Raw genomic sequence first — 25,055 nt, 5'->3', positions numbered from 1 at the left:
ACGTCAACTTCAACGCCTTATCGTGCAGATGTGACTGAGCCCGACCCGAAGTAAAACTAGTAGTGAGGTAGTAGTAGGGTGTCGCGAAATCCAGACAGAACAGCGCCTCCCAGAGTGCCCCCGAGGTAATGACCCCCCCCCCCATGTGTGAGAGGTTATTCTTCATGCTCAGTGTGTATTAGAGCTTAGATCGGGCCCAGAAAATCAAGCCCGACCCGGCCCGTGCACGTTTTGTCCGAGCCCAGCCCGGCCCGTCACATTAACTGTAATTATGAGCCCGAGCCCGATTTCAACCCCACATTATTTTTAATACAAGTGTAACTTTGTACACATTTGTTACTTAGGCCTACTCTGCTTAATACATATGTAAGGGATAATGTATAGAACGTCGCCGGTCATTATCAAAAGTAAACCCCGATAGGGCGAACAGGACACCGACTCGCAGCGGAGGTGTCTTGCTTCGCCCTGAAGGGCCTTATTTTTGATAATGACCGGCGACGTTCTATACATTATCCCGCTTATTACACGACTACTTGCCAAAACGAAAAAATAACTTCACATGGTGTGTCTTTTTACAATTTATTCGTTACCAGCATTCGTAGTGTTGTTCAGAAATGAAATAGTCCGCCAAAGACGTCACTTAGCAACCGAAGACGCTGTGGTTGACAAGTTACCGGACTACTACCCATGCAAGTGAACGGAGCGTTCCGCGGCATTGAGAAGACCCGTGTAATAAAGGCCTATGATATTTCTGTTTATTATTGCATAGATTTCTCCTCAGATTAGGCCAATAAAGCAATGATAAAAAAAAGAAAAGAAAAACGCTCGATCAAAGGCCCGAGGATAGTGGTGGGAAATATCGGACGGGGTCGGGCTCAGGCTCGGGCAGACAATATAAATTCTGGTGTGTATGATCATGGCAAGCTGCATATTTATAGAAATAAGGAATAGAGAACCATATATCAATAGTTTAATTTCTAAAGATGGAATGTGGAATCTACCTGAATTATCTCAATTATCAACCACATTGAGTGTGTGAGTAGACGGAAGAGTGTATTCTCTTAATGGTCCCAAATTATACCACCAGGTGTGAGTGTGATTGGCCGTTACAAGCCGTTTGGAAAATCTGCCTCTTCTGACACCACAACACATATCCTACATACAATAGATGTATTAAGGACAGATGAGGAACATTTGCTACAGTCCAGTGGGTAGGCTGGTAGGCTGATCTATCCAGCACACATCTAGGTGGACGCGCCCACTAGTGATGTCAGCAGAGGCTGATTTAATTAGTGTTAATCTTCGTAATGACTAACAAACTCAAACATCAAACCCCATTTTAATGCTGGATCTATATCAACAAACTACATTTTCCACTGAGAATATGTCAGCCATGTTTTTTTTGCAAACGGAAACTTGACAGTCAAGTGAGAAGAGAAATAGAAAAGAACTGGCCAAAAAAATTGCGATCTCACATTTTTTTAGCCGTTGTAAAGCTACCAAGTTTTTCGCTGTGGACCAACGTAGTTGTACTACATTTTGGTGTGAGGCTGGGTGGTTAAAGCGTGTTCCTAAATAGGACTGTTCCTAACTACATGGGTGTCATCCATCACCATCATCAGTGAGTCTAAAACATGTTAGACAAAGTATAGAATATTTAAAAGCTATGTGATTAAAAATACTTAACAACTTTAAACCATAAAATGCTTGTAATGTTTTAATGGTTTTATTGTATTTTAATGCTTGTATTTTTGTATGTTTACCCTGTTTTATTTTGTTGAAGAGAATGTTGGGTGGGTGGTTGGGTGGTTGGGTAAAGTACGAAAACTAGAAATGTTTTGGATACGGTAAAAGATGTGTACAAAGCGTATTCAATTTGAAAAGTTTTTTATTTTTGATTGGGAAAAAATTCAAATTTGGTTACTACAAACAGCCAAAACATGCGTGTATGTTCTGAATAACGGCAGCACCCACCAACACGGTGTTGGGCTGTGGGGTGTGTGTACTGTTGCTTCCGAGCTGCTTGACAGGCTTGACAGGTTAAAAGTGTAGATGAATATTACATTTACATTCAGGGCATTTAGCAGATTATTTTATTCAGAGCGACTTACAATAAGTACATTTGTCAGAAGAAAAGTGACCGTTTACTTTTCCTTCATCGTCTCGTCAATCTTAAGCCTTGGAAACTGATCTTCTAAGCCGGTGGTATTTGGATCGGAGGTAAAACGGATAACATGATGGTCAGAAAGCCCAGCAATTAATTCATTGGATGTAACTTTTACCTCAATACCCTTAGTAAAAATTAGATCCAGTACATTTCCACCCTTGTGGGTGGGAAAATTAACATTCTGAACAAATTCTTCAACATTAAAATGCTTCATGAAAGGTTCTGGTTGGTCAGGAAAATTAAAATCCCCAGTTATCATGATTCTACAATCTTTGAGACATATAGTGGACATCATTTTTCCAAACTCAGAATTGAAGAGTTCTACAGTAAATTTATTTTTTTTATTAGGGGGCGGCCGATAGACAATAACAAGAAGGAGGTCTGTTTTGTTCGGCTGATTGAGCCTCAGTGCTGAGTATTCAAACGCTGAATAAATACCCAAGTCTTCTTTTATGAGTATATAACTCCTTCTATAAATGATGGCGACTCCACCCCCTCTTCCTTCTGGTCTTGGGACATGTATTGCTGTGAAACCTTCAGGCAAAGACCATATAAACGGTTTGAGTTTCTGGTCTGTAAACCAGGTTTCAGTTAAAAACATGACGTCAAGAACATTAATCAAGTTCTTCAAAAGATACTTCTTTTTCGCAGTGAATGAACGAATATTCAAAAGTCCATAGTTAACTGGCTCTGGTGCGATCTTGGCCACTATCTTCTGTTCGTCTTCTATGTGTTGGTCTGCTTCCGGCCCCTTCCTCTTGGTGTCTTCCTTGCTCAGGCGGCCCTTGTCGTTGGTGATGGTGTTCGGTTGGGCCGCGCTGCCGTCCTCTCTCGTAGTCGGTTGGGTCTTGCTGCCGTCCTCTCTCGTAGTCGGTTGGGCCTTGCTGCCGTCCTTTCTCGTAGTCGGTTGGGCCTTGCTGCCGTCCTCTCTCGTAGTCGGTTGGGCCGCGCTGCCGTCCTCTCTCGTAGTCGGTTGGGCCGTGCTTGGAATCTGCTCAGATGAGGCCGTCTCGGTGGATTCTACGGCTCTCAGGCTACCATCTCCTGTATCGGGGTCTACAGTTAAAATATAAGCAAAGACAAGATAAGCCTTGGAAAGTTGAATTATGTTTTCATAATGGCAACACTTTGAATAGAAATTCAAATAATGTTGACAGTTCCAATAGTAATGACATTTCAATAATAATTTAATCTGCAAAGAAGTGTTAAAATCTATGGGACCATTCGTAGTCGGTTGGGCCGTGCTGCCGTCCTCTCCCGTATTGGGTTGGGCCGTGCTGCCGTCCTCTCCCGTATTGGGTTGGGCCTTGCTGCCGTCCTCTCCCCTAGTCGGTTGGGCCATGCTTGGAATCTGCTCAGATGAGGCCGTCTCGGTGCATTCTACGGCTCTCAGGTTACCATCCCCTGTATCGGAGTCTACAGTTAAAAGATAAGCAAAGATAAGATAAGCCCTGGAAAGTTTAATTATGTTTTCATAATATAGCAACAAAAATTAATTTTCTTGAAAAAAATCTTCACGTAACTTATCAATGTCCTTGTCCGGACATTCTCAACTTCCGTGCCAGACACGTCACTCACATATCTCACTTGTGTGTCATCTCTTTCCTGACCATAATTTTCCTCAATTTCCTGAAAATAGCAATTGCTTAGCTCCAGTCTCAAGTGAATCTATGGAAATAAGCTTGTTTAACGAAAAATCGAATATCAAAATCAGGGTGTACTTACAGTTTTCACCGCCCGCCTTCTTATTCTGGTCTTTCTTTTCTGGTCATTCTTTGTTCCTCTTCATGTTTGTCAACTGACTGGACTGTTGGTTATTTTATACTAAACCGTGTTCGTCTAGGTCGTTCTCGAACATTCAAATCAACGCCCACATTATGGTCACGTGGGCCACATGGCATAACCGTCTTTTAATGCTGCGTCATCCAGTGTGAGAAACTAAATAGGTACCTTGCTGTTATTTATCCATTTTTTAAATATATAATAGACTAGAATAGTATGATATTTCTATAATGAGGGATTTGGCTTCACAGACATAAACAGGATATCCTTTATCAAATCAAAGGGTAAAAAATCAAACTGTCAGAGAGAAAGGACTGTAAACCAGCAGAACAGGTTCACCGCCCGCCGTTGGGCAGCAAAGAAGACAAGCTCATTTACATATTTAAAGGACTTATTTTTGTGTGTGTGTGTAGAACATCCAGCTGCTGGCCAGCCAGATGGACAGTGTGGACCTGTCGTCCCTGGATGAGGCGGCCCTCGAGAGAATCAGATGCCTGCAGGTAGACTGGTGGAGACTGTTGATACAGCTGACTCCAGCTGAACCACGGAGAACTAACACCGGCCTCCCTCTCTTCCTTCCTTCTGCAGAGTCGCCTGGCAACCCTGTTGTGAGCAGGGAGCTTGAATGGACCTCGACAGACGCAGACTTGTAAATAGTGTATCTGCTGTACTTTATTTTGGAAAACTTTGGAGCAACTTTCCTTGTGCATTGAAGTCTGCAGAGCTGAAAATATTGATAATCTGTTCACTTATACCTTGTAAAGATTATCTGGTCATCTGGATTCATTGATGTGAATGTATGTACCTTTTCTTTTTCAGTTTTTTTTAGAAATGTTATGTGGTTTCTGTATGGAGTGCGTTATGGGTATCCTGTGATACTTTTGACCACCAGCAGAAGGCAGCCCTGTATTAAAAGTTTAAAAAGGGTAAACTGTCTGTTCTTACCGCACAATCTGTATAAAAAGCGACATGCACCTTTAGGGCTGCTTTAAGTAGCCATATAGATATTGGAAAGAAGGGATGTTTGTTGCACTGTAAGGTTTCCATGCTCAAATCAAGAATGGTGTCGGGAAGTCCAGACAGAACAGCACAAAACTCAAACCTCAGAATCCCATTTAAATGCTGGATCTATATCAACAAATTACATTTTCCACTGAATGTCAGCCATGCTTGTTTATGCAAACAGAAACTTGACAGTCACATGACGTGGACACAGGCCTATAGAAAAGAAAGGGCCAAAAAAATGGTGATCTCACATTTCTACAGCCGTTATTGTAACGAGACTACGTTTTCAGCTGTGACCCAACATAATGGTACTACATTTTGGTGTGAGGCTGGGTTGTTAAAGCATGTTCCTAACTAGGACTTCCTAACTACATGGGCATCATCCATCACCATTGTCAGGAAGTGAGTCTAAAACATGTTACACAAAGTATAGAATATTTAAAACGTATGATTTAAAATACTTTCAAGTTTAAAACATAAAATGCTTGTTTTATTGTATTTTAATGCTTGTTTTTTTGGACGTTTACCCTGGTTAATTTTGGTGAAGAGAATGTGCTTCAAAGAACAATGCTTGGGTAAAGTATGAAAACTAGAAATGTTGAGTTATGGTAAAAGATGTGTAGAAAACATTCAACTTTTTTATTTTTTATTCTTGATTGGAAAAAAAACTAGTTGGTTACTACCAGGGGTGTAGGAATGAGTTTAACATTGGGGGGGACACATCGGAAACCTGACAGATCTGTTAATGGTTTGAACAGAAATGTCATAAATTAACTACACTGAAAAAATTCACAAATATTTTATTCTACTAAAAAGATACATTTGTAAATGTAAAGGAAAACACATTTTGAATGGCAGTAATGAACTGACAAATATCAAATCAATTATTTAATTGCACGCTCAATCATCCAGTTTTTTAGAATAAGAAGCGGTGACAAGACGCTGTGTTGTGCTTTCAAAATAAAGTTTTATTTTGATATAATTTTATATAATTTTTAGGTGGGACAAATGCGCCTGTCTCCACGGAGGGGACATGTCCCCTCCGTACCCCCCGGTTCCTACGCCCTTGGTTACTACAAACGATCATTTGCATGGTTGAACATATTTTCGAAAAATAAAATCGCAGCTATAATGAATTTCCGTTGTTTGCGACATATAGTGGACAACATTTCTCCAAACTGAGAATGAAAAACTATTTCAGAACTACAGCGCGGCCTATAGAAAACAGTAATAAGGAGGTCTGTTTTGTTCGGCTGTTTGATCGTCATTTTTAAGTATTCAAACACAGAGTCATGTTGAGTCATGTCAACTATATATCTCTCAGAATTAATAATGGCGTTTACCCCATTTATTTTTAATGTATTGACATAATTTCCGTTACAACCTATAGGGCAAGACCTGATCAAATCATATACAATTTGGCGTTCAAGCCTGATATTAGTTAAATATATACAGCCCATTCTCCCTTCCTCTGCCGTATCCGGTGGGCCTGCTCTCTCGTCCTCTGCCGTATCCGGTGGGCCTGCTCTCTCGTCCTCTGCCGTATCCGGTTTGGCCATGCTTATAATGCAGTCTACAGTTAAAAGATAAGCAAAGACAAGATGAGCCTTGGAAAGTTGAATTATGTTTTCATAATGGCAACACTTTGAATAGAAATTCAAATAATGTTGACGTTCCAATAGTAACGACATTTCAATCATTTAATCTGCAAAGAAGTGTTAAAATCTATAGGACCATTCATAGTCGGTTGGGCCGTGCTGCCGTCCTCTCCCGTATTGGGTTGGGCCGTGCTGCCGTCCTCTCCCGTATTGGGTTGGGCCGTGCTGCCATCCTCTCCCGTATTGGGTTGGGCCGTGCTGCCGTCCTCTCCCGTATTGGGTTGGGCCGTGCTGCCGTCCTCTCCCGTATTGGGTTGGGCCTTGCTGCCGTCCTCTCCCCTAGTCGGTTGGGCCATGCTTGGAATCTGCTCAGATGAGGCCGTCTCGGTGGATTCTACGGCTCTCAGGCTATTATCCCCTGTATCGGAGTCTACAGTTAAAAGATAAGCAAAGATAAGACAAGCCCTGGAAAGTTTAATTATGTTTTCATAATAGCAACACTTATTAAGAAATTCAAATAATGTTTACAGTTCCAATAGTAACGACATTTCAATAATAATGTAATCTACAAAGAAGTATGTTAAAATCTATAGGGCCAATCTTACATCTTTTATATATGTTTAATATATTAGGTATTATATTGTTTGTATATGCTTACCATGGAAACGTTTATGATTGACTTTATTTACGGACTTATTTAATATTTGACATATTTTATTAAAGCACATTTTGAGGTAAGTTTAACAAACATCTTCATGTAACTTATTAATGTCCTTGTCCGGACATTCTCAACTACTGTACCGGACACGTCACTTTCATATCTCTCTTATGTGTCATCTCTTTCAAGACAGTGTGTGCTAGTATATTTGTGCTCTTCTGAGTACCTAGTGCATGACGTGTGGATGCAGAAATACTCTCGTTTTTCTAGAATTGTTAGCATTGTAGCATCATAAGCGAGAGGTCTGAGCGAGCACAGTCGCATTGTTTACCGACCACGGAAGTATAATTTACTAACCCCCCGATGTTCTTTAAATAACACTCCTCCTGCCACCTGGGCAACAATAATTCTTTAACAATTATTATCTATATTATTATTTTAGATTAGGTCAAAAAGGGACAAACTAATCCAAAATAATAATATAAATAATAATTTTTAAATAACAATTGTTGCCCAGATGGCATGAGGCGTGTTATTTATAGAGAATCATGGGGGGAGGGGTTAGTAACTTATACTTCCGTGTTCGGTAAACGATGCGACTGTACTCGCTCAGACCTCTCGCTCATGATGCTACAATGCTAACAATAGCCCGACACTTCTTTGGTAGTATAATAAGGGTCTTAACATATAAAACGAGGCATTGATAACTTTGTAAGTGTAGAGATTGTTTATTAAAAAGGACATTTTATACACACAATACCATCAGTAGGTCACATCGACGCCATCTTGCCTTTAAGACTCGATAAGTCAATTGGCGAACACAGCTTGCGTGTACAGCCAACACGCAAGCTCTGTTTGCGCCAATAGACTTATCGAGTCTTAAAGACAAGATGGCGTCGACGGGTGAACTCCTGATGGTATTGTGTTACGGTATTAAAAAACAATCTGTACACTTAAACAAAGTTATCAATGTCTCGTTTTATATGTTAAGCCCCTTATTATAGTACCAAAGAAGTGTTGGGCTACTTCTATTCTTGTTGGTGGTTTAAAATAGCGATGCATTTTTTACCCTGAGTCATGCTAGCATTTTAGCCCGTATCGGCTAAAAACGGCCAACTTAAGAATGCGTCTATATGCGCTTTTTTGCTCCCAAACGGATATTCAAACAGGTTATCATACTAAACATATCCCAGATCAGATCAGAAGAGTATAAGAGGCGGGCTATAGCAAAATACTAAATTAAGTCTTAAGTTTAGTCAATGTTATCAAAATCGCATAGCTCCAGTCTTAAGTGACTGAATAACTGATGGAAATAGGCTTGTTTAACGAAACATGGAATTTTGAAATATAGGTTAGAGGTACTTGCCGTTGTCGGTCTTGTTCTTGCTGTTCTTCGTCATGTTTAGGTCAACTGACAGGACTGTTCGTCCTTTTATACTGAACCTTACTCTAGTCTAACCGAGATCATTCTGGAACATCCAAATACTTTGTTTCGGCGCAGGCGCAGACAGACGCAGACGCAACATCCAGCAGAACAGGTTCACAACATCAACTCACCCTCCCGAGAGACGGCGATCGTCAGTCTTGTTACGTATTTTAAACACATAAAGCTACCCATACATAGCCACTAGGAAGTAGGATCGAACACATAAGCCGTAATTACCATACATAGCCATTAGGAAGTAGGACCCGACATATAAGCTGCAATAACTATTTCAGCCACAGATTGCAGCAAATTTAGACAGGTGAGGAGGGCGAAGCCAATACGTCACATAGGCCACGCCTACTCGGTATTAAACCAGGGCCTGAAGCCAACGAGGGTAGAAACATCCGGCAATCCATACTAGGGAGTTAGGTACAGAGTACTGCTGTTTGTGTACTGCTGGCTCACACGCGTGTCCATACAATTCCCCTCCTTTTGCTTCATAGTTACCATACCAAAATACTTCAACAAATAAAGTGAGTTCAAAGTGATCCGAATTAGACTACTTTCTTCAAGAACACAACACAATCATATGGATGTGGTGTTGTGTGCGATCTGACACTGAGCCTACCATTTCGGGCTTTGTGGTGTTTGTGATATGGTGCTCATACCTCCTCCTTGGACCTGGACTGCTCCTGCGTCCCATCAATATGAAGGCCCCCATCCACCTCTGCCTCTTGGATAATTCACAATCACTTCGCGGAAAGGTACATACTGTCAGCCGGCCATTCCATTGTTTCTGTCCATTCTGTCGGGACAATCTTTGTACCAATGATCCATGGCGCCACAACGAAAGCAGACCTGCCTCTGTGCTTCACCACTTTCCTGTGGTCATCCTTGCCATCTGGCGCCTCCATGAGATATGTTCCTCCCTTTTGACCTGTCGCCTCCCTGGTCTTTGATGGGACGGATGGGCCTTGGATTCTCCAGGGCCTTCAGTTGAGCGAGTCGAAGCATATGGGCTGTCTTTGCCTTATCTTTGGCACTCTTTTTTTCCTTCCTTTTTCCTGAGCTCTTCTTCTTCATGAGGCCTTCTGCATGGTTGGCATAGCTTACAATCACGGTAAGTCAGGCGTACGCCATCCAATGCAGTGTGTCTATGAATTCTGATATTTCGTGATCCAACGCATCCAGGAAGCCGGCGGTGATGTTGTCTTCGTAGGAAGTCTGAACTTGTCTGTTGGTCACCTTCTCGCCTTCTTGTGGTTTGACCTTACGACTAGCGGTCCAGTCCCTAATCATGGGGAACGCCTCCCTGGCCCGATCGCAGAGTCTCCACCAGCAGGCGGTATACAGATCCTTGGTCCCAATTTAACTTCATATCAGCCTGGTCTCACCCTGGAATGTCGCCTTGAATGCGACCCCACCGTAGGCCAAGTTTGGACATACAGACTTGGCGCACCTCGTCGATGGCTGACCTTTGTTGTTGGGCAATCTCAAGGATGGCTGTGGCAAGGGCTACCCCTCCGGTTGCAGATGGGTCCGGGAGGCAAGGGCGTAGGGCGCCTGTCTCCAATAGGGCGCCCTACGCCCTCCAATAGGGCGCCCTACGCCTGTCTCCAATATTGGAGACAGGCGCATTTGTCCCACCTAAAAATTATAACGGGGGGAGAAAAATATTTTATTTTATTTTGAAAGCGCAACACAGCGTCTTGTCACCGCTGCTTATGGCCTGGGCGATGTCATGCGACGGAGGTGGAGGGGGATTTGCACGCGGTCCGCCGGTGCAGCCCAAATCTGGGCCTACATCTCGGCTGAAATTGAGATTAAAAATCCATACACTCTCTCTGTCCCTAGCTAATTTTCTATTCTATCCTGGCCCTCTCTTTTCCCACATTTGAAATGCACCCTAACATGTATTAACACTTTTCTTTTTCTTTTCTGACTAACGACCTTCCCTCTAACTCTTAACCGTTTTAAACTAAAACTCCCCATTTCAGGAAAGCCCAGTTTATGACAGTATTTTAAACCCTCCAGAGCCGTTTCACCATGTTTCTCCAACATTACCTTTGCAGGCCCCGTTATTTCCATTTTTGCCGATTTATTACCCACTTTTAGACCCGTACACACTATTGGTTATTATATTACTATTATCTAATATTACCGTAAACTCCTTGTTACTAATAAATATATTTATATATATCAGTGCTGTCATGCGATTCAAATATTTAATCGCATTAATGCCATAGTTAACTCGCGATTAATCACACATTTTTTTCTATTCTAAATATCCCTTGATTTCGTGCTGCTAGCCTTTTAGTGAGATCAGAGAGTGTTGAGAAGGACAGTAAGAAGAGAGACCCAGTGAATTCAACCCGGTCCACTTGACATCGGGTAGGTGCATGACAGTGGTAGGCCTACCGTAAAACTTCAATAGCCCAGGCTTCTATTTGTTTCAAATCACTGAACTTTCGAACAAAACTCTTGCTCTGCAAAGATGGGAAATGCTATAATATTTATTATTTAAACCAGAAAGGATATTCCTACCGTACGTAGGCCTATACACATTACAAGGCTATCGAATAACGCCTACGTATACACACACACACACACACACACACACACACAATTCTCTAGCCATCCCGTCATCATGCTTCCCTGCAATAAAACTTACTGCATTTCTCTCTCTCTCTGTTACGGGCCAAGACGGGGTGAACCCAAACGCACGGCACGAATGACAACAGGACGAGATTGGTAGCAATCAACCAGTTTATTGCTACACAGGAGAATGTTCGTGGGGATCCGGAGTCCGCTGACCGGGTTGTCTGAACCGGAGTTGGTGGGTCAGGTAGACTGCCGAACAGGTAGTCACCCTCGATGGTTCGGAGGAACTGGTATTCCGGCAGGAGATCAGAGTCGAATGACGGACGTGATTAAGATGACTGAGGAGGAAGACAGCTGGATCAGGAATGGAGACTCGAATAAGGATAACTGGAACAGGCAAGAGAGGTCGGAGGATACTTCACCAGGTAAATATAGCTGACGATCTGGCGACGAATGGTTGAATGACTGGGGAAGATATGCAGGTGGATGTGATTGGTGATGATGGTCAGGTGCGGGTGATCAGCGTGGCTGGGTCGGGGAGTTGAGCAGGCCACGCCCCCGTACCTGAAACAGAACATGACGACAGAGACAGACAAGACTAACAGAAAACCAGTGGCAGCTAGGATCCGGTAGGAGAGACCGTGACACTCTCTCTCTCTCACACACACACACTTCTTACTTTTATCACTATTTCCATATCAATATTATCAGCAACCTTGTTTCAAGTGATTAAACCGTTAAAAAACACTAAATAGCCTACAGCATCTTCATTTTAATAATCAGTGTTTATCATAGGAACAGACAGCTGCTGCTAACGGATTGGGCCTCACAAGCTGCGTTTCCATCCCCCTGATTTTTTGCGAATTTTGAAGTATCGAATCAGTAAATGGTGGTGGAAACACCAAAATCCGCCTAAAAATCCTCCAATTCGCAAAAAAGTTTATCCGCTCGCTTGAGGTGGTTTTTGAGAAATGCGAAAGAGAGTAAATGCACAAAATGGGAGATGGAAACACACTTTTCGAAACAGCTGTGACGTAGCGAACATTGAACACACAGGACTGACAACGTCCTTCCGATTTCCGCATAACGACCGGCCATAGCAACCCTGCCGACATCAACTTGTAGCGTCAATATATATATATATTTTTTTAAGCGTTTGTATACATAGACATCCTATATCATATATGATATAGGATGTCTATGTTTGCATATCCTTTAATTATACCGTGTCCATTAATCCCTGATATATGGACACCTACTAAGTAATTCCAGTCAAATTGTCTGTTCAGCCTTCAAAACGAGAGCTGGTACATTGTGGAAAATGCATTAAACTGTAATCAGAAAACGCAGTTATATGCTATAGACCCTAGAGTATCTGTGGTATAAAGGCTGCGAAGAATTTCGAATTATATATATGTACAATGTATCCTTTAAATACGTCCATGGAACAGATGGCCAATGTGAATAATAGATACGTGTGGACCGCTGAAGAGGTAAAACTTTTCCTTGCTCTCATCGAAGAAAAAAACATTACAGCTATTTTAGATGGAAAACAACGCAATTCCACTATACAGTGGGGCAAAAAAGTATGTAGTCAGCCTCCAATTGTGCAAGTTCTCCCACTTAAAAAGATGAGAGAGGCCTGTAATTTTCATCATAGGTATACCTCAGCTATGAGAGACAAAATGAAAAAAAAAATCTAGAAAATCACATTGTCTGATTTTTAAAGAATTTATTTGCACATTATGGTGGAAAATAAGTATTTGGTCAATAACAAAAGGTCATCTCAATACTTTGTTACATGCCCTTTGTTGGCAATGACAGAGGTCAAACGTTTTCTGTAAGTCTTTACAAGGTTTTCACACACTGCTGCTGGTATTTTGGCCCATTCCTCCATGCAGATCTCCTCTAGAGCAGTGATGTTTTTGGGCCACACGGACTTTCAACTCCCTCCAAAGATTTTCTATGGGGTTGAGATCTGGAAACTGGCTAGGCCACTCCAGGACCTTGAAATGCTTCTTACGAAGCCACTCCTTCGTCGCCCGGGCGGTGTGTTTGGGGTCATTGTCATGCTGAAAGACCCAACCACGTTTCATCTTCAGTGCCCTTGCTGATGGAAGGAGGTTTTCACTCAAAATCTCACGATACATGGCCCCATTCATTCTTTCCGTCACACGGATCAGACGTCCTGGTCCCATGGCAGATAAACAGCCCCAAAGCATGATGTTTCCACCCCCATGCTTCACTGTAGGTATGGTGTTCTTTGGATGCAACTCAGCATTCTTTCTCCTCCAAACACGACGAGTTGAGTTTTTACCAAAAAGTTATATTTTGGTTTCATCTGACCATATGACATTCTCCCAATCCTGTTCTGGATCATCCAAATGCTCTCTAGCAAACTTCAAACGGGCCCGGACATGCACTGGCTTTAGCAGGGGGACACGTCTGGCACTGCAGGATTTGAGTCCCTGGCGGCGTAGTGTGTTAGTGATGGTAGCCTTTGATACTTTGGTCCCAGCTCTCTGGAGGTCATTCACTAGGTCCCCCTGTGTGGTTCTGGGATTTTTGTTCACCGTTCTTGTGATCATTTTGACCCCACAGGGTGAGATCTTGCACTCTGATCTTGAAATATTTAACCCTAACTTTTAAGATTTATGTAATTTAATTAATAACAAAGTTCCATTTGATTTTTTAAATATTTTGAACATAAACCTACCTAATAAACTTTAGATGATCCATATGAATCAGTGTAATAAAGCCTATTCATTTGAAATGCATATTCCTCAGGTTTATGTATTCAGTATTAATATAATTTATTGAATTTAAATGCATATTATTCAGGTTATACATTTAGAATACATTAAGTATATTTGTTTGAATTACATAGTAATTAGGTTACCTATTCAAGATGAATAAAGTGTATGTGTTTAAGATACATAACAATTAAGCTTAAATTCAATCAAAATGCATTAGATTTATGTATTTTTATGATTAATATCCATTAATATTTTTCTATTAGGGTACCTATTCAAGATGATTAATGTGTATGTTTTTGAAATACATAACAATTAAGCTTAAATTTAATCATAATGCATTATTTTTATGATTGATATTCAATGCATTTTTTCTATTATGATACCTATTCAAGATGATTGTGTATTTGTTTGAAATTCAACAATATCTCAATGATGCATACAATCAGACCACCTTGTTGATTCAACTAATTTATTAACGCTTCTCTTCACACAGACACTGTACTCAGCAGGTAGTGTAGCTCTTCAACCAAGTCATCTACTGCTATAGATGGAACATGAAACATGTTTTGTAATTTCAATAGAACAGAGGCAAGTTAGTATCTGCTCCAACAATGGCAGTAAAGGACCTGCTCTTTTTTCTAGATCTAGAACAAACAAACAAACTACAGGCTCAACAACATTCCTCACATCTGTATCTGCTGGAACGATCGCAGTAATGGGATATATTGAAAGGACAGAACAAACTCTACAGGCTCAACAACATTAAACACATAGTAGTAGAACATAGTTAACTGAGCACCTTCCGTTTTTAGCTTTCTTTGTGTTCGATGTGTGAATCTTCAAGGTTGTGAACGTAATGGAACACTATAAAACACATGGTTATCAGCATGTACGGGTGGTCTCTTCCTGTACTTCCTCCTCCCATCACCACCCCACCCCAAAAAAAGAGTCACCTGAGCAATTTGAGTTTCAGTGCTCGTACTTTGGGGGAAGGCTTGGACGATTCCAGGTCCATCAGGATCTTCTGGTAAGCTTCGAATGTATACTTCAAGTTTTTTGGATAGCTTAAATTAAGAGCATAGATCAACCCATAAAGCATTACGCATGCATGGTTGATACTTTTGAGGTTGTTGAGAACTTTGACCCCTTCCAGGACCATACCGACATCTGCAAAGAGTCCACCAGGACCATCATGATCATCACCCTCAGCTTGAACGGTGTAGATTGCCATGGTTGTCCCTGCGACATCTGCCTCGGCCTCACTGCATTCGATGTCCTGAAAGATGGAGGGAACAGAGAGCAATGAGCTGCGTCACCCTCACCTTTGACCACCAAATTCTAAGCAGTTCATCATTGAGGCCAAGTGCGTGTTAATTTGAAAAAATTCCCTTAAGGCAGTGTAGATATAGCGTTCATGAGAATGGGATGGAGTTCAAGGTTACAATGACCTCAAGATCTTTGACTCCCTAAAAGCCTGGAAAACAAAACAAAAAGTCACGTCATGTATAAATGGGAGTTGTACATTCAATGATCAACTATTTAAATGTAACATATGGGACGCTAGGACCCAGGTCACCAGGTGGGGAACCTAGCAACAGCAGCCTCACAGTACATGAGACTAGGATCTCGCGGGACTTTGCAAGTCCACGTGTTCTCGTAGCTCACCCTCGTCCATGCTCCTGTTGCCGGCGTCGCAGGTCTGAGAAGAAAAGAGTGTGTCGGTTGGTGCCATGAGGGTTAAACTGCATTGTACCTCGTACCTGTAGGCCTTACCTCGTAGCAGTTTAAGATATTAATCATCAGCACTTTATGACAAGCAGCATTAGCTGTCCCAGTCAATCTACTGTATTACCTGGATGCGCTACAGCTTAGCTCAAAGCAGGCTGAACTGGCGACACACGTCGGCAGGGCAGCCACTGTTCTCTCCTCCCAGAAATCCTTATAATTAGTGTCTCCATTTTTGTTTTGTTGCGCTTACCTTGATAGTTGTGACCATCCACCTTTCCATGGTGTCGTAGAATTTAATGTTTGCTCTGGAAGTGTGCAGTGCCTTCGAACCTTTAAGTATACAGTGTTTTGAGCTGTTTAAGTGTGCAGTGCCTTTGAACCTTTAAGTGTGCAGTGTCTTTGAAGTGTGCAGTGCCTTCGAACCTTTAAATACATAACAGTATTCACCTGGTTATGTGTGTGTCCAACTCTAGGTATCAGCCTTATCAAATACAAAAGTATTGATTTTATTGTTGAGGGGATATTGTTAAAATAAACTTTATTTTTGTACAACTTCAAGAGCCTCTGCTTGTCCTTGCCCTAATAGGTATTAACCTGAGTGGGGAGTGGTTGCTGTAAATTAGTCACACTGCGTGTAGTCCAGGGTCTCTCCCCTTTAAAGAGAGTGGCGTTGTCATACACAAGTAATCCTAGTGCCGGTCACATTTGGCGTTGTCGGCAGGATTAGCGGAGGCTTTTTTTTTTTTGTGTGTGTTTTGTTTTTGTTTTTTTTATTTATTTGGAGGCACTAAGGTAGCAAAGGTTGGGGGTGGAGGAGGAGGACAGTGGTTGCCCAAGAGGACATCCACCGCACTCTAGCTGCAACACCGCCCTCTAGCTGCAACGCCGAACCACCAGCGTTTTACAAACACAGTGGACAAAGACATTATTCTTGGGGGGGGTTCGCTTACCCATGTCCAAGAATTGATTGTTGGGTGTGTTTTTTTTTGTTTTTTTTGAGAAAGTCAATTAAAATGTCTGAATCAGAGGAACAAATCAGAGCCTTGACTGAACTTGTTCAGCAACTAAAAGCAGAAAATAATAGACTCAAAGATGGGGGAAACGGAACAGTAAATGTAGAGGCCCCTGGGCCATCTAGCCGTGTAGTAACTAATAATGTCAGTAGTGATACAACGGGGCGGGTGTACATGTATGCACCAAGAGAGAGGAAATGTCCACGGTTTTCAGGAGATATAGCTCAGGATGGGTTAACTGTAGAAGACTGGGTAGAAGAAGCAAAAAAGTCACTGTCTGTGCAGCACACACAGGTTGAACAAGCAACATTTCTTTGTGATCTGCTAGATGGGGAAGCTAAGCGGGAGGTAAAATTTAGCTCTCCAACTGATAGAGCCACACCAGAGGCTATTTTCACAATACTGTTTGATAATTTTGGGTGTGATCAAACATATGTGAGCTTACAGAGACAATTTTTTCAACGCCGGCAACAGGATAATGAGTCCATACGTGAGTTTTCCCATGCTTTGTTGCATTTGATGGAACTACTTGAAAGTAAAGATCCAAGGGGGGGTTCAAATTCAGATTTGGTGATTTGCGACACATTCATTGAAAACGTACGTGACACCAAATTACAGCGTGAATTGGCCCACTTGGTTCGGCAACATCCTAACTATTCCTTCAAAGATGTACGTAATGCAGCTATCAAATGGGAAAAGCGAGGGCCCCCTGCTTGTGGACAAAGAGCACGAGCATACTCCTGTGATTCAAATGCTTCAGGATTAGGTCAAGGTGATGTCGACACCAACGCAATTGCTGCTAGGCCCAGTGATGAGCTGGCAGAATTGAAGGAGTGTTTACGTAAACAGCAAGTACAGCTAGATGCCATTCTTAAACACTTAGGCTCTTCGTCCACTGCCCCTAATTATACAAGCCCCCAGGATCCCCCCAGCAGCAACAGGCCAAAACAATACCAGTTCCAGCCAGATGGAAAACCAATATGCATGCGGTGTCACAAGGCAGGTCATATTGCTAGATTTTGTCGGGTTGAAATGGGTGGTCTCCCTGGGGGGGTGGGATCACGGGGACGGGGCCAATGGGTGGGAGCAAGAGTGAATGCAGTGGAGCAGCAGGAAAACTAGCGCCCTCTGGTGTTGGGAACCCGATACCAGAAGGGGGATTTGTGGGTTCTAAACAGGCAAGTCTGGCATCCCGGCTAATTGGACGCTGCCCAGTAGTAAAGATCAGAGTAGGGGGGGTGGAGGTGCCGTCCTTACTTGATACTGGATCAATGGTAACTACTGTAACACAGGCTTTCTTTGAACAGTATCTGATGCCACAAACAAATGAGCAACTGAAATCTTGTACCTGGCTCAAATTAACAGCAGCTAATGGATTAGATATTCCATATTTGGGGTATGTGGAGTTAGATGTTGAAGTCCTCGGCACCACCCTTCCACAGATGGGCATCCTGGTGGTAAAAGACCCTCCTGATCCAGCTTCCCAACAAAGGAAAACTGTAGTACCTGGTCTGTTGGGAATGAACATTATCAGTGGCGGTTACTCTGTATTATTCAGGGAACATGGTGACAATCTCTTTTCTTCTCCTCTAGTAAAACAAGCTGAGAGGGAATGGGGGCGTGCATTGTCAGAGTACCAACAGATGGACCGCCTCTTGCAGACCGGCCATGTAGGGGAGGCTGTGACACCACCGGGACCGGCAATCCGGATACCAGCGGGCTCCCTACAGTTTGTCCAGGCCACCTGCAACCAAGGCCCAGGCCCAGCCCTTGGTACTGTATTGCTGGAGCCTCTGCCCTATGGAAAAGGTCGGTTACCCATGAACCTGCTCATATCTAGCGCCCTCCTCACTGTTTCCAGAGGAACTGTCAACATCCCTGTTGTTAATGTTGGTGAGGAAGACCAGTGGCTGAGGTCAAAAACAGTGTTGGGGACGTTACATTTGGCCGATCTACATTCCTCTTCCCAGGCTGTACAGGTGGAGGAGCAGACACAGGACGAAGGCCGACAGTAGGTATTCATCCAGTCTACGGCAGTAGAGGCCTCTTCCCCCCACCCCCTCCCTGGCCTGAGTGAACTGAATTGGCCCGATCTCCCTGTTAATGATGCACAAGCAGCCAAGAGTTTGCTGACAAAGTACCGAGACGCATTCAGCCTGGATGATGGGGATTTGGGCTGTACTGACCTGATCTACCACGAGATCCCACTGATGGATGACGTCCCTGTTCGCCAGCGGTACCGCCGTCTCCCCCCATCTCAATTTTCACTGGTCAAGTCCCACATACAAGAACTGTTACAGCGAGGGATTGTGAGAGTGAGCTCCAGCCCTTACTCCTCCCCCATCGTAGTTGTCCAGAAAAAGTGTGGTGACATCCGGCTGTGTGTCGATTATCGACAACTCAACGCCAAGACGAGGAAAGACGCATATCCGCTGCCGCGCATTGAAGAACCTTTGGATGCTCTTACTGGTGCCAAATGGTTCTCAACGCTCGACTTGGCAAGTGGATACAACCAGGTGCCAATGTCAGAGAGAGACAAAGAGAAGACGGCATTCTGCACCCCGTTTGGCCTCTTCGAGTTCAACAGAATGCCATTTGGACTTTGTAATGCGCCAGGAACTTTCCAGCGCCTAATGGAACGTATCTTCGGGGATCAGAGTTTTCAGTCATTGCTGCTGTATTTGGACGATATCATAATTTTCTCCACATCCTTCAGTCAACACCTGCAGCGGTTGGAGATGGTCCTGAGTCGGCTCCAGCAGCATAACCTGAAACTGAAGATGTCTAAATGCCATTTTTTTCAGCGGGAGGTGCGATACCTTGGTCATATCATCTCCCCTGCCGGTGTGGCAACCGACCCAGAGAAGACCAGGGCAGTGGCAGAGTGGAAGCGCCCATCCACCGTCACTGAATTACGCGGCTTCTTGGGTTTTGCCTCCTTCTACAGGCGTTTTGTAGAAGGGTTCGCAAAGCATGCAGCCCCGCTTCATCGACTGGTTGGAGAGCTAGAAGGAAGCAAGAAAAAACCAAGGTCAAAGGTCAGTGCCAAGTTGGAAGGACAGTGGAGTGAGTCATGTGAAAAAGCATTTCAGACACTTAAAAACAAGCTTGTCACTACTCCTGTCCTTGGCTACGCGGACTTCAAGAAGCCCTTTATCCTAGAAGTGGATGCCAGCCACCAGGGCCTGGGTGCAGTACTTGCTCAAGAACAGGATGGAGCCCGTCGGCCAATCGCATTTGCCAGCCGGGGGCTTAGACCAAGTGAACGAAACATGTCAAACTACAGCTCCATGAAATTAGAATTCCTTGCTTTGAAGTGGGCCATCACAGAAAAGTTCAGGGAATACCTTCTGGGGACGGCTTTCACCGTGTACACAGACAACAACCCCCTGAGCTACCTCCAGACGGCCAAGCTAGCAGCTGTAGAGCAACGGTGGGCATCCGAACTGGCCAGTTTCAACTTTGACATGAAATACCGCCCCGGAGCAGCCAACCGTAATGCTGATGCCCTTTCCCGTCAACCGAACACCCCAGCCGTACATTCCATTTCTGACATCGTGCCTGGTTTTAACATTCCATCACAAACGACTGGCTCCAAAAAGTACTCTCCCACACAACCACAGCTCACTGGTAACGTCATGGCAGTGGACGCAGCTCCGGTGCGGGAGAAGGCTGATCTGCAGGCCCTGCAAGCCACAGACCCAGTGGTCAAAGCATTTCTCCCCTACTGGAGGAGAGGACGCCCCCCAGACAGAGCAGAACGGTCTAGAGAACCCAACCAGGTTTGGAGCTTGTCCGACAATGGAGGAGAATCAAGGAAAAGGGCAATGTGCTTTACAGAGAGGTACAGATGCCCCCAAGCCGACAGACAGTTCACCAGCTGCTATTACCAAAAGCACTACAAGCAGAAGTACTGACCAGTTTACATGACAATCACGGCCACCAGGGGGCAGAAAGGACGACAGCCTTGGTCAGAGAAAGATACTACTGGCCAAATATGCGTTCAGACATTGACCAGTGGTGCAAAGAGTGTGAACGTTGCATCATTGCCAAAGCAGTGCGGCCCTCAGTCCGGACATTCATGGGACATCTGACGGCCTCCAAACCTTTAGAGGTTGTTGCCATTGACTTTACCACCTTGGAAAGAGCCAGTGATGGGAGAGAGCATGTCTTGGTCGTGACCGACGTTTTCTCCAAATTCACTCAAGCATATCCAACATCGGACCAGAAGGCCCATACTGTTGTTAAAATCCTCACGGAAAAATGGTTTTACACCTATGGAGTGCCTAAAAGAATTCATTCGGACCAAGGCCGCAACTTTGAAGGTGAACTACTCAAACGCCTTTGCCAGCTGTATGGGATTGCAAAAAGCAGGACGACCCCTTACCACCCAGAGGGAAATGGACAATGCGAGAGGTTTAATCAAACCCTTTTTGATCTTTTGCGCTGCCTCCCAGGAGAGAAATGTGTCCAGGTCTTCACAGAGGTAGATGCTGAGACATCTCAAAACGCAATCACGCCTCACGTTGATGTCTTGATTCTGAAACAAACATTGCATGATTCCATGCTGGTCAGTGTCAGATACACACTAACACGCATGTCAAGCCACTAACATTTCCCTCCTTGACCATCCTGAACTCAACTGGTTTCACTACACTCCATTAAAGCAAAATGTAATTTCAATAAGTTCTCAATAAACAACCAGTCCGGCCCTTGACTTGTACACATTTTTTAATTTTGGCCCATGGCATATGAGGTTGACACCCCTGGGTTAGACCAAAAAAATACTTACATTCTCCATCTTTGCCATCATGGCTCCGATTTTTTCCCCTGCAGCTCCCCCTTTAGTGTTGAAAACCCCGATCAGGTCGCCGGTCAGGCGGTCCAGTTCCCTCAAAAATGTTGAGGTCAGTGGTACAGTTGTCAGCCGCATAAACTCCAAGTTGATCTGTAAAAGACAACAGAGACAGGACACAGACTTAAACAGGGGCAGCTGTTGCTCAGTTGGTAAAGGGGTCAATCATAGACCGAAGGTCAGTGGTTCAAATCCCGGCTCTGACTGTCCACATGTCAAAGTGTCCTTGAGCAAGGCTAGAGCACTGCACAACAGCTGGCTGCCGCCATTGAATTGTTAACTGGGTGAAGCACTTAGGTTTGGGTTGGGCTCGACGCTAAGCTTTTTTCCAAGTAGCACTTGTGCTACCATGCTGAAAGATTTAGTAGCACACAACATTTTTTAGCAGCACAATGAAAATTAAGCAATTTTGGTAAAGATGTCATTTTGAAACAAATAAAGTACTTCAGCCTAATCCTAACCCTGCTAATTTTTTATGTTATAACTGGCTCTTTGCCTTAACAAAAATCAGGAAAGACAAACAATGCAAATGTGTGTGAGAAAATAGAATATTTATGTCACGGAAGAGCTGCATGTACTACAGTTTCTGTTGGAGTCGCACTGATGCGACTGAATGTAATTTGCTATTCGCACTGGAAATTATCAACTCGCAAATGCGAGCAAAACAGTCGCACTGTCGAGCCCTGTTGGGTGCACAAAAGCACTATTGAAGTGCAGACCAATTGAATACACAAGTTACTAATCTTCAGAGTCACACTTGCCTCAATGACGTCAAAGAGTGCTGGCCATTTATTGAAAAACTCTGGAATCTTTGGCTCCTGGAGAACCTCCTGTCTCCTGAGGGAGAATGTACGCTGCATCTTTTCCTTGATGAGGGCCTCATCCCTTTTCTTCTTTTTTACCTGAAATGGAATGAAACGTCATTGTCATTATACAGTAAAGATACTTGTATAACGAGATATGATGAGAAACTCTCAGCAATGGTACACAATACAATTGGAAACAGAAATATTAACAATATGATTAGGGAGTAAGAATATTTTCCAAACTGAGCGTAATAGATAAAGAAAAATGAACTGTGCAAAGTAACCACAAAACAGCTAAAGTGTCCAGTGCTGTGCAAAATGAACTGTTGGGCTGCTTGAGCTGAGCTGGACAGGAAGTATAGTGCAAAAAACATGACGGGTGAAAAGCTCTTATACTGGCCATGCCGTGAACATGGTGTAATCATGGATAGGTAAGATATGTATTGCACATTATACCTCCATCAGTAGAGCCACCCTTTCCATCTCCAAACTGTGTTTTGTTTCACCACTAGGGATGTTCGGACAGAAATTTACATCTCCCTTCCTGGGCTTCTTGATGTTGGCTGCTGGAGACTGCTGGCCACTTCGCTTGTTTTTCAGAGTTGATGGCAACCTCGGGGTGTCCAGCTCGGCTGAGGAGAAGAACAATGATATTTTTTCAGCACCTTTCACTGACGATCAAAAATTGCTTCACAATTTAAACACAATGGGCTCCATTTTAGTTTTGTCCTTAGCGCCATGTCTTTCATACATTTATGCTGGTGCAAAGTGGCACAAGACCTTAAATGCAAGACTTCTAATCTGTCGGACTGGCATTTACTATCTTGCTCCACCCTCTGCTGGCACAAATATAAAGCATAAGCCTTGGTACTTAGGACAGCAACAAAAAAAGAACCCATTAAATAAAACACAAACCTCAGCTTGGTGCGGAAGTTCATCATTTTTATCTTCAGGTAATGCTTCTAGCCACAGTATCCAGTTCGTGTTACTTTTTCCAGTAAACATGGATGTGAGCCTTTGCCACTTCCTCTAATTGCTCATCCCTTGGGTAAGCTGTGTACTTTATTATTTCCACAGCTAGGCCTTCAAGGATATCTGAGCGTACTTTTGGCGTAGGACACAGAACAGTTCCCTGTGCCTTGAACTCATCATTTCCTTTCTGGAGCATAATCTCAGCACAGGATGAGAAGCGGGGCACGACAAAGGGTCTAGGCCAGGAGCAGGACCGGGTCTCAGGCGATGACAAGACGATGGTATCATTGCTGGAGTGGGAGTCTGAATCACTTGGTTCTTGTGATGAAGAGCTGGCTTTGGAAGGAGTAACTGGGATTGTGCAGCAGGCATCTTCCGTGAGTGGAGCGGACCTGGTTGTCTCACAAAGCATGTACACCACTTTCAAAGTCCCTTTATCTTCAAGTTCTGATGTTGACAAGAGATTCATGAACTGATTATCCATGTCTTTGTCTTTGTACTGAAGTCTGAACTTCTCAGTCACTTCAAAGAAAGTCTTGATTTTAAGAGCCAAGTCCTCCATAGTTCTTGGTATTCCGGATTCAATGGAGAGTTTTCTTGCATCCTCTTCACCTCCAAAGAGGACTCTGAAGGTTACTCGTGCTGCCATCCTGCTTTGCTAATCTGGTGGATACAGAAATACAGAGTAGACAGGTATTAGTCTTGTTATTCAAATATTCAATCACTCAGGCAGAATACATGGTCAGGACAGTCATTGCCTAGATGTGATGAGGCTAGGACAGCGAGGAGGGTAACAAAGGAAGTTAGTAAAGAGGAGACTAGGAGAGACTAGGAGAGTGAGAAGGTCAGTAGAGAGTGAAGACTAGGAGAGTGAGAAGGTCAGTAGAGAGTGGAGACTAGGAGAGTGAGAAGGTCAGTAGAGAGTGGAGACTAGGAGAGTGAGAAGGTCAGTAGAGAGCAGACATGAGTACAGAGAGGTACCCACAAAGTTTATGTGGTGGACTAAAACCAAATTTGTTACTGAAGATTTTTACACGGCACTGTAAATTATCAAAATCAAACCTGTAATGACGATGTGTCTCTTCAGGGTCACCATACGTCTGGATCCGACTGTGTAGGCCACAAGTGGACAGTAATCCGTCAGCTCCTCAAGCTGAACAAGGGCAACCTCTCTTCCTGGTGACAATGTCAACTGGAACGCCCCAAAATGGTCCTGATACCAAGCAAAGTATAAACAAACTATGAAGCTCAACTCATCTCTCACTATACATATTTGTATGATCTCTGCAAATTCAGGCATTCCAGCCGTTGACCCACATGCCAAAAACATCCCATTTCTGTAGTTGATCCCTTTAGTGGTGACATTCTTTGTGAGATTCACTTGACTGATGTCTGGATACTTCAGTCTGAGAGCCAATACAACCTCCTCATTCAAAACATCAACTGGGACTATGGAGACATTTGTAACTTCCACATTTGATGCACTGAGACTGGATGAATGCAAGTGATAACTGATCAATTGCTGGTGTTTGCTTGCCAGAGTAAGTGCAATATTCCTGAAATTATTTGTGTGTCGAGCTACTTGTTTAAAAAAACTGTGTTTGCCCTCAAACCTTATAGTCCATACACCCACAAGAGGCCCAAAGCACCTGATCAAGTGTGAGTAATGCTCGATATAATGGTGTTTA

At 43.4% G+C, this 25,055-nt stretch overlaps 1 protein-coding gene and 2 long non-coding RNA genes across 4 annotated transcripts in view; 1 reads left to right on the top strand and 2 right to left on the bottom strand.

Annotated features, from left to right (window-relative positions):
- The window catches only part of cdca8 (cell division cycle associated 8), a 49,434-nt gene that overhangs the window by 12,350 nt on the left and 12,029 nt on the right, over positions 1–25,055 (top strand). Inside the window, exons 9-10 of one of the 2 annotated variants that reach the window (XM_079749478.1) lie at positions 4,363–4,449; positions 4,538–6,130. The exons of the other annotated variant lie outside the window; for it this stretch is intronic. Coding sequence (XP_079605604.1) covers positions 4,363–4,449; positions 4,538–4,561 — 111 coding nt within the window. The 3' untranslated portion in view covers positions 4,562–6,130. Of the gene's footprint in view, positions 1–4,362; positions 4,450–4,537; positions 6,131–25,055 lie in introns of those variants that run through there. 2 annotated transcript variants of the gene reach the window in all.
- On the bottom strand, positions 1,871–4,016 carry LOC307085121. Its single transcript, XR_013812347.1, has 3 exons — positions 3,893–4,016; positions 3,389–3,583; positions 1,871–3,223 (listed from the first exon to the last, which is right to left on the bottom strand). It is a non-coding gene; the product is annotated as an uncharacterized lncRNA (long non-coding RNA).
- On the bottom strand, positions 6,275–8,915 carry LOC307084945. Its single transcript, XR_013812337.1, has 3 exons — positions 8,577–8,915; positions 6,689–6,982; positions 6,275–6,527 (listed from the first exon to the last, which is right to left on the bottom strand). It is a non-coding gene; the product is annotated as an uncharacterized lncRNA (long non-coding RNA).

Source organism: Pollachius pollachius, assembly GCF_949987615.1.
Source record: "Pollachius pollachius genome assembly, chromosome: 13".
In the NCBI taxonomy this organism is placed as follows: domain Eukaryota; kingdom Metazoa; phylum Chordata; class Actinopteri; order Gadiformes; family Gadidae; genus Pollachius; species Pollachius pollachius.
Note: the sequence above shows the minus strand (reverse complement) of the source record. Positions and strands in the feature narration are given on the sequence as shown.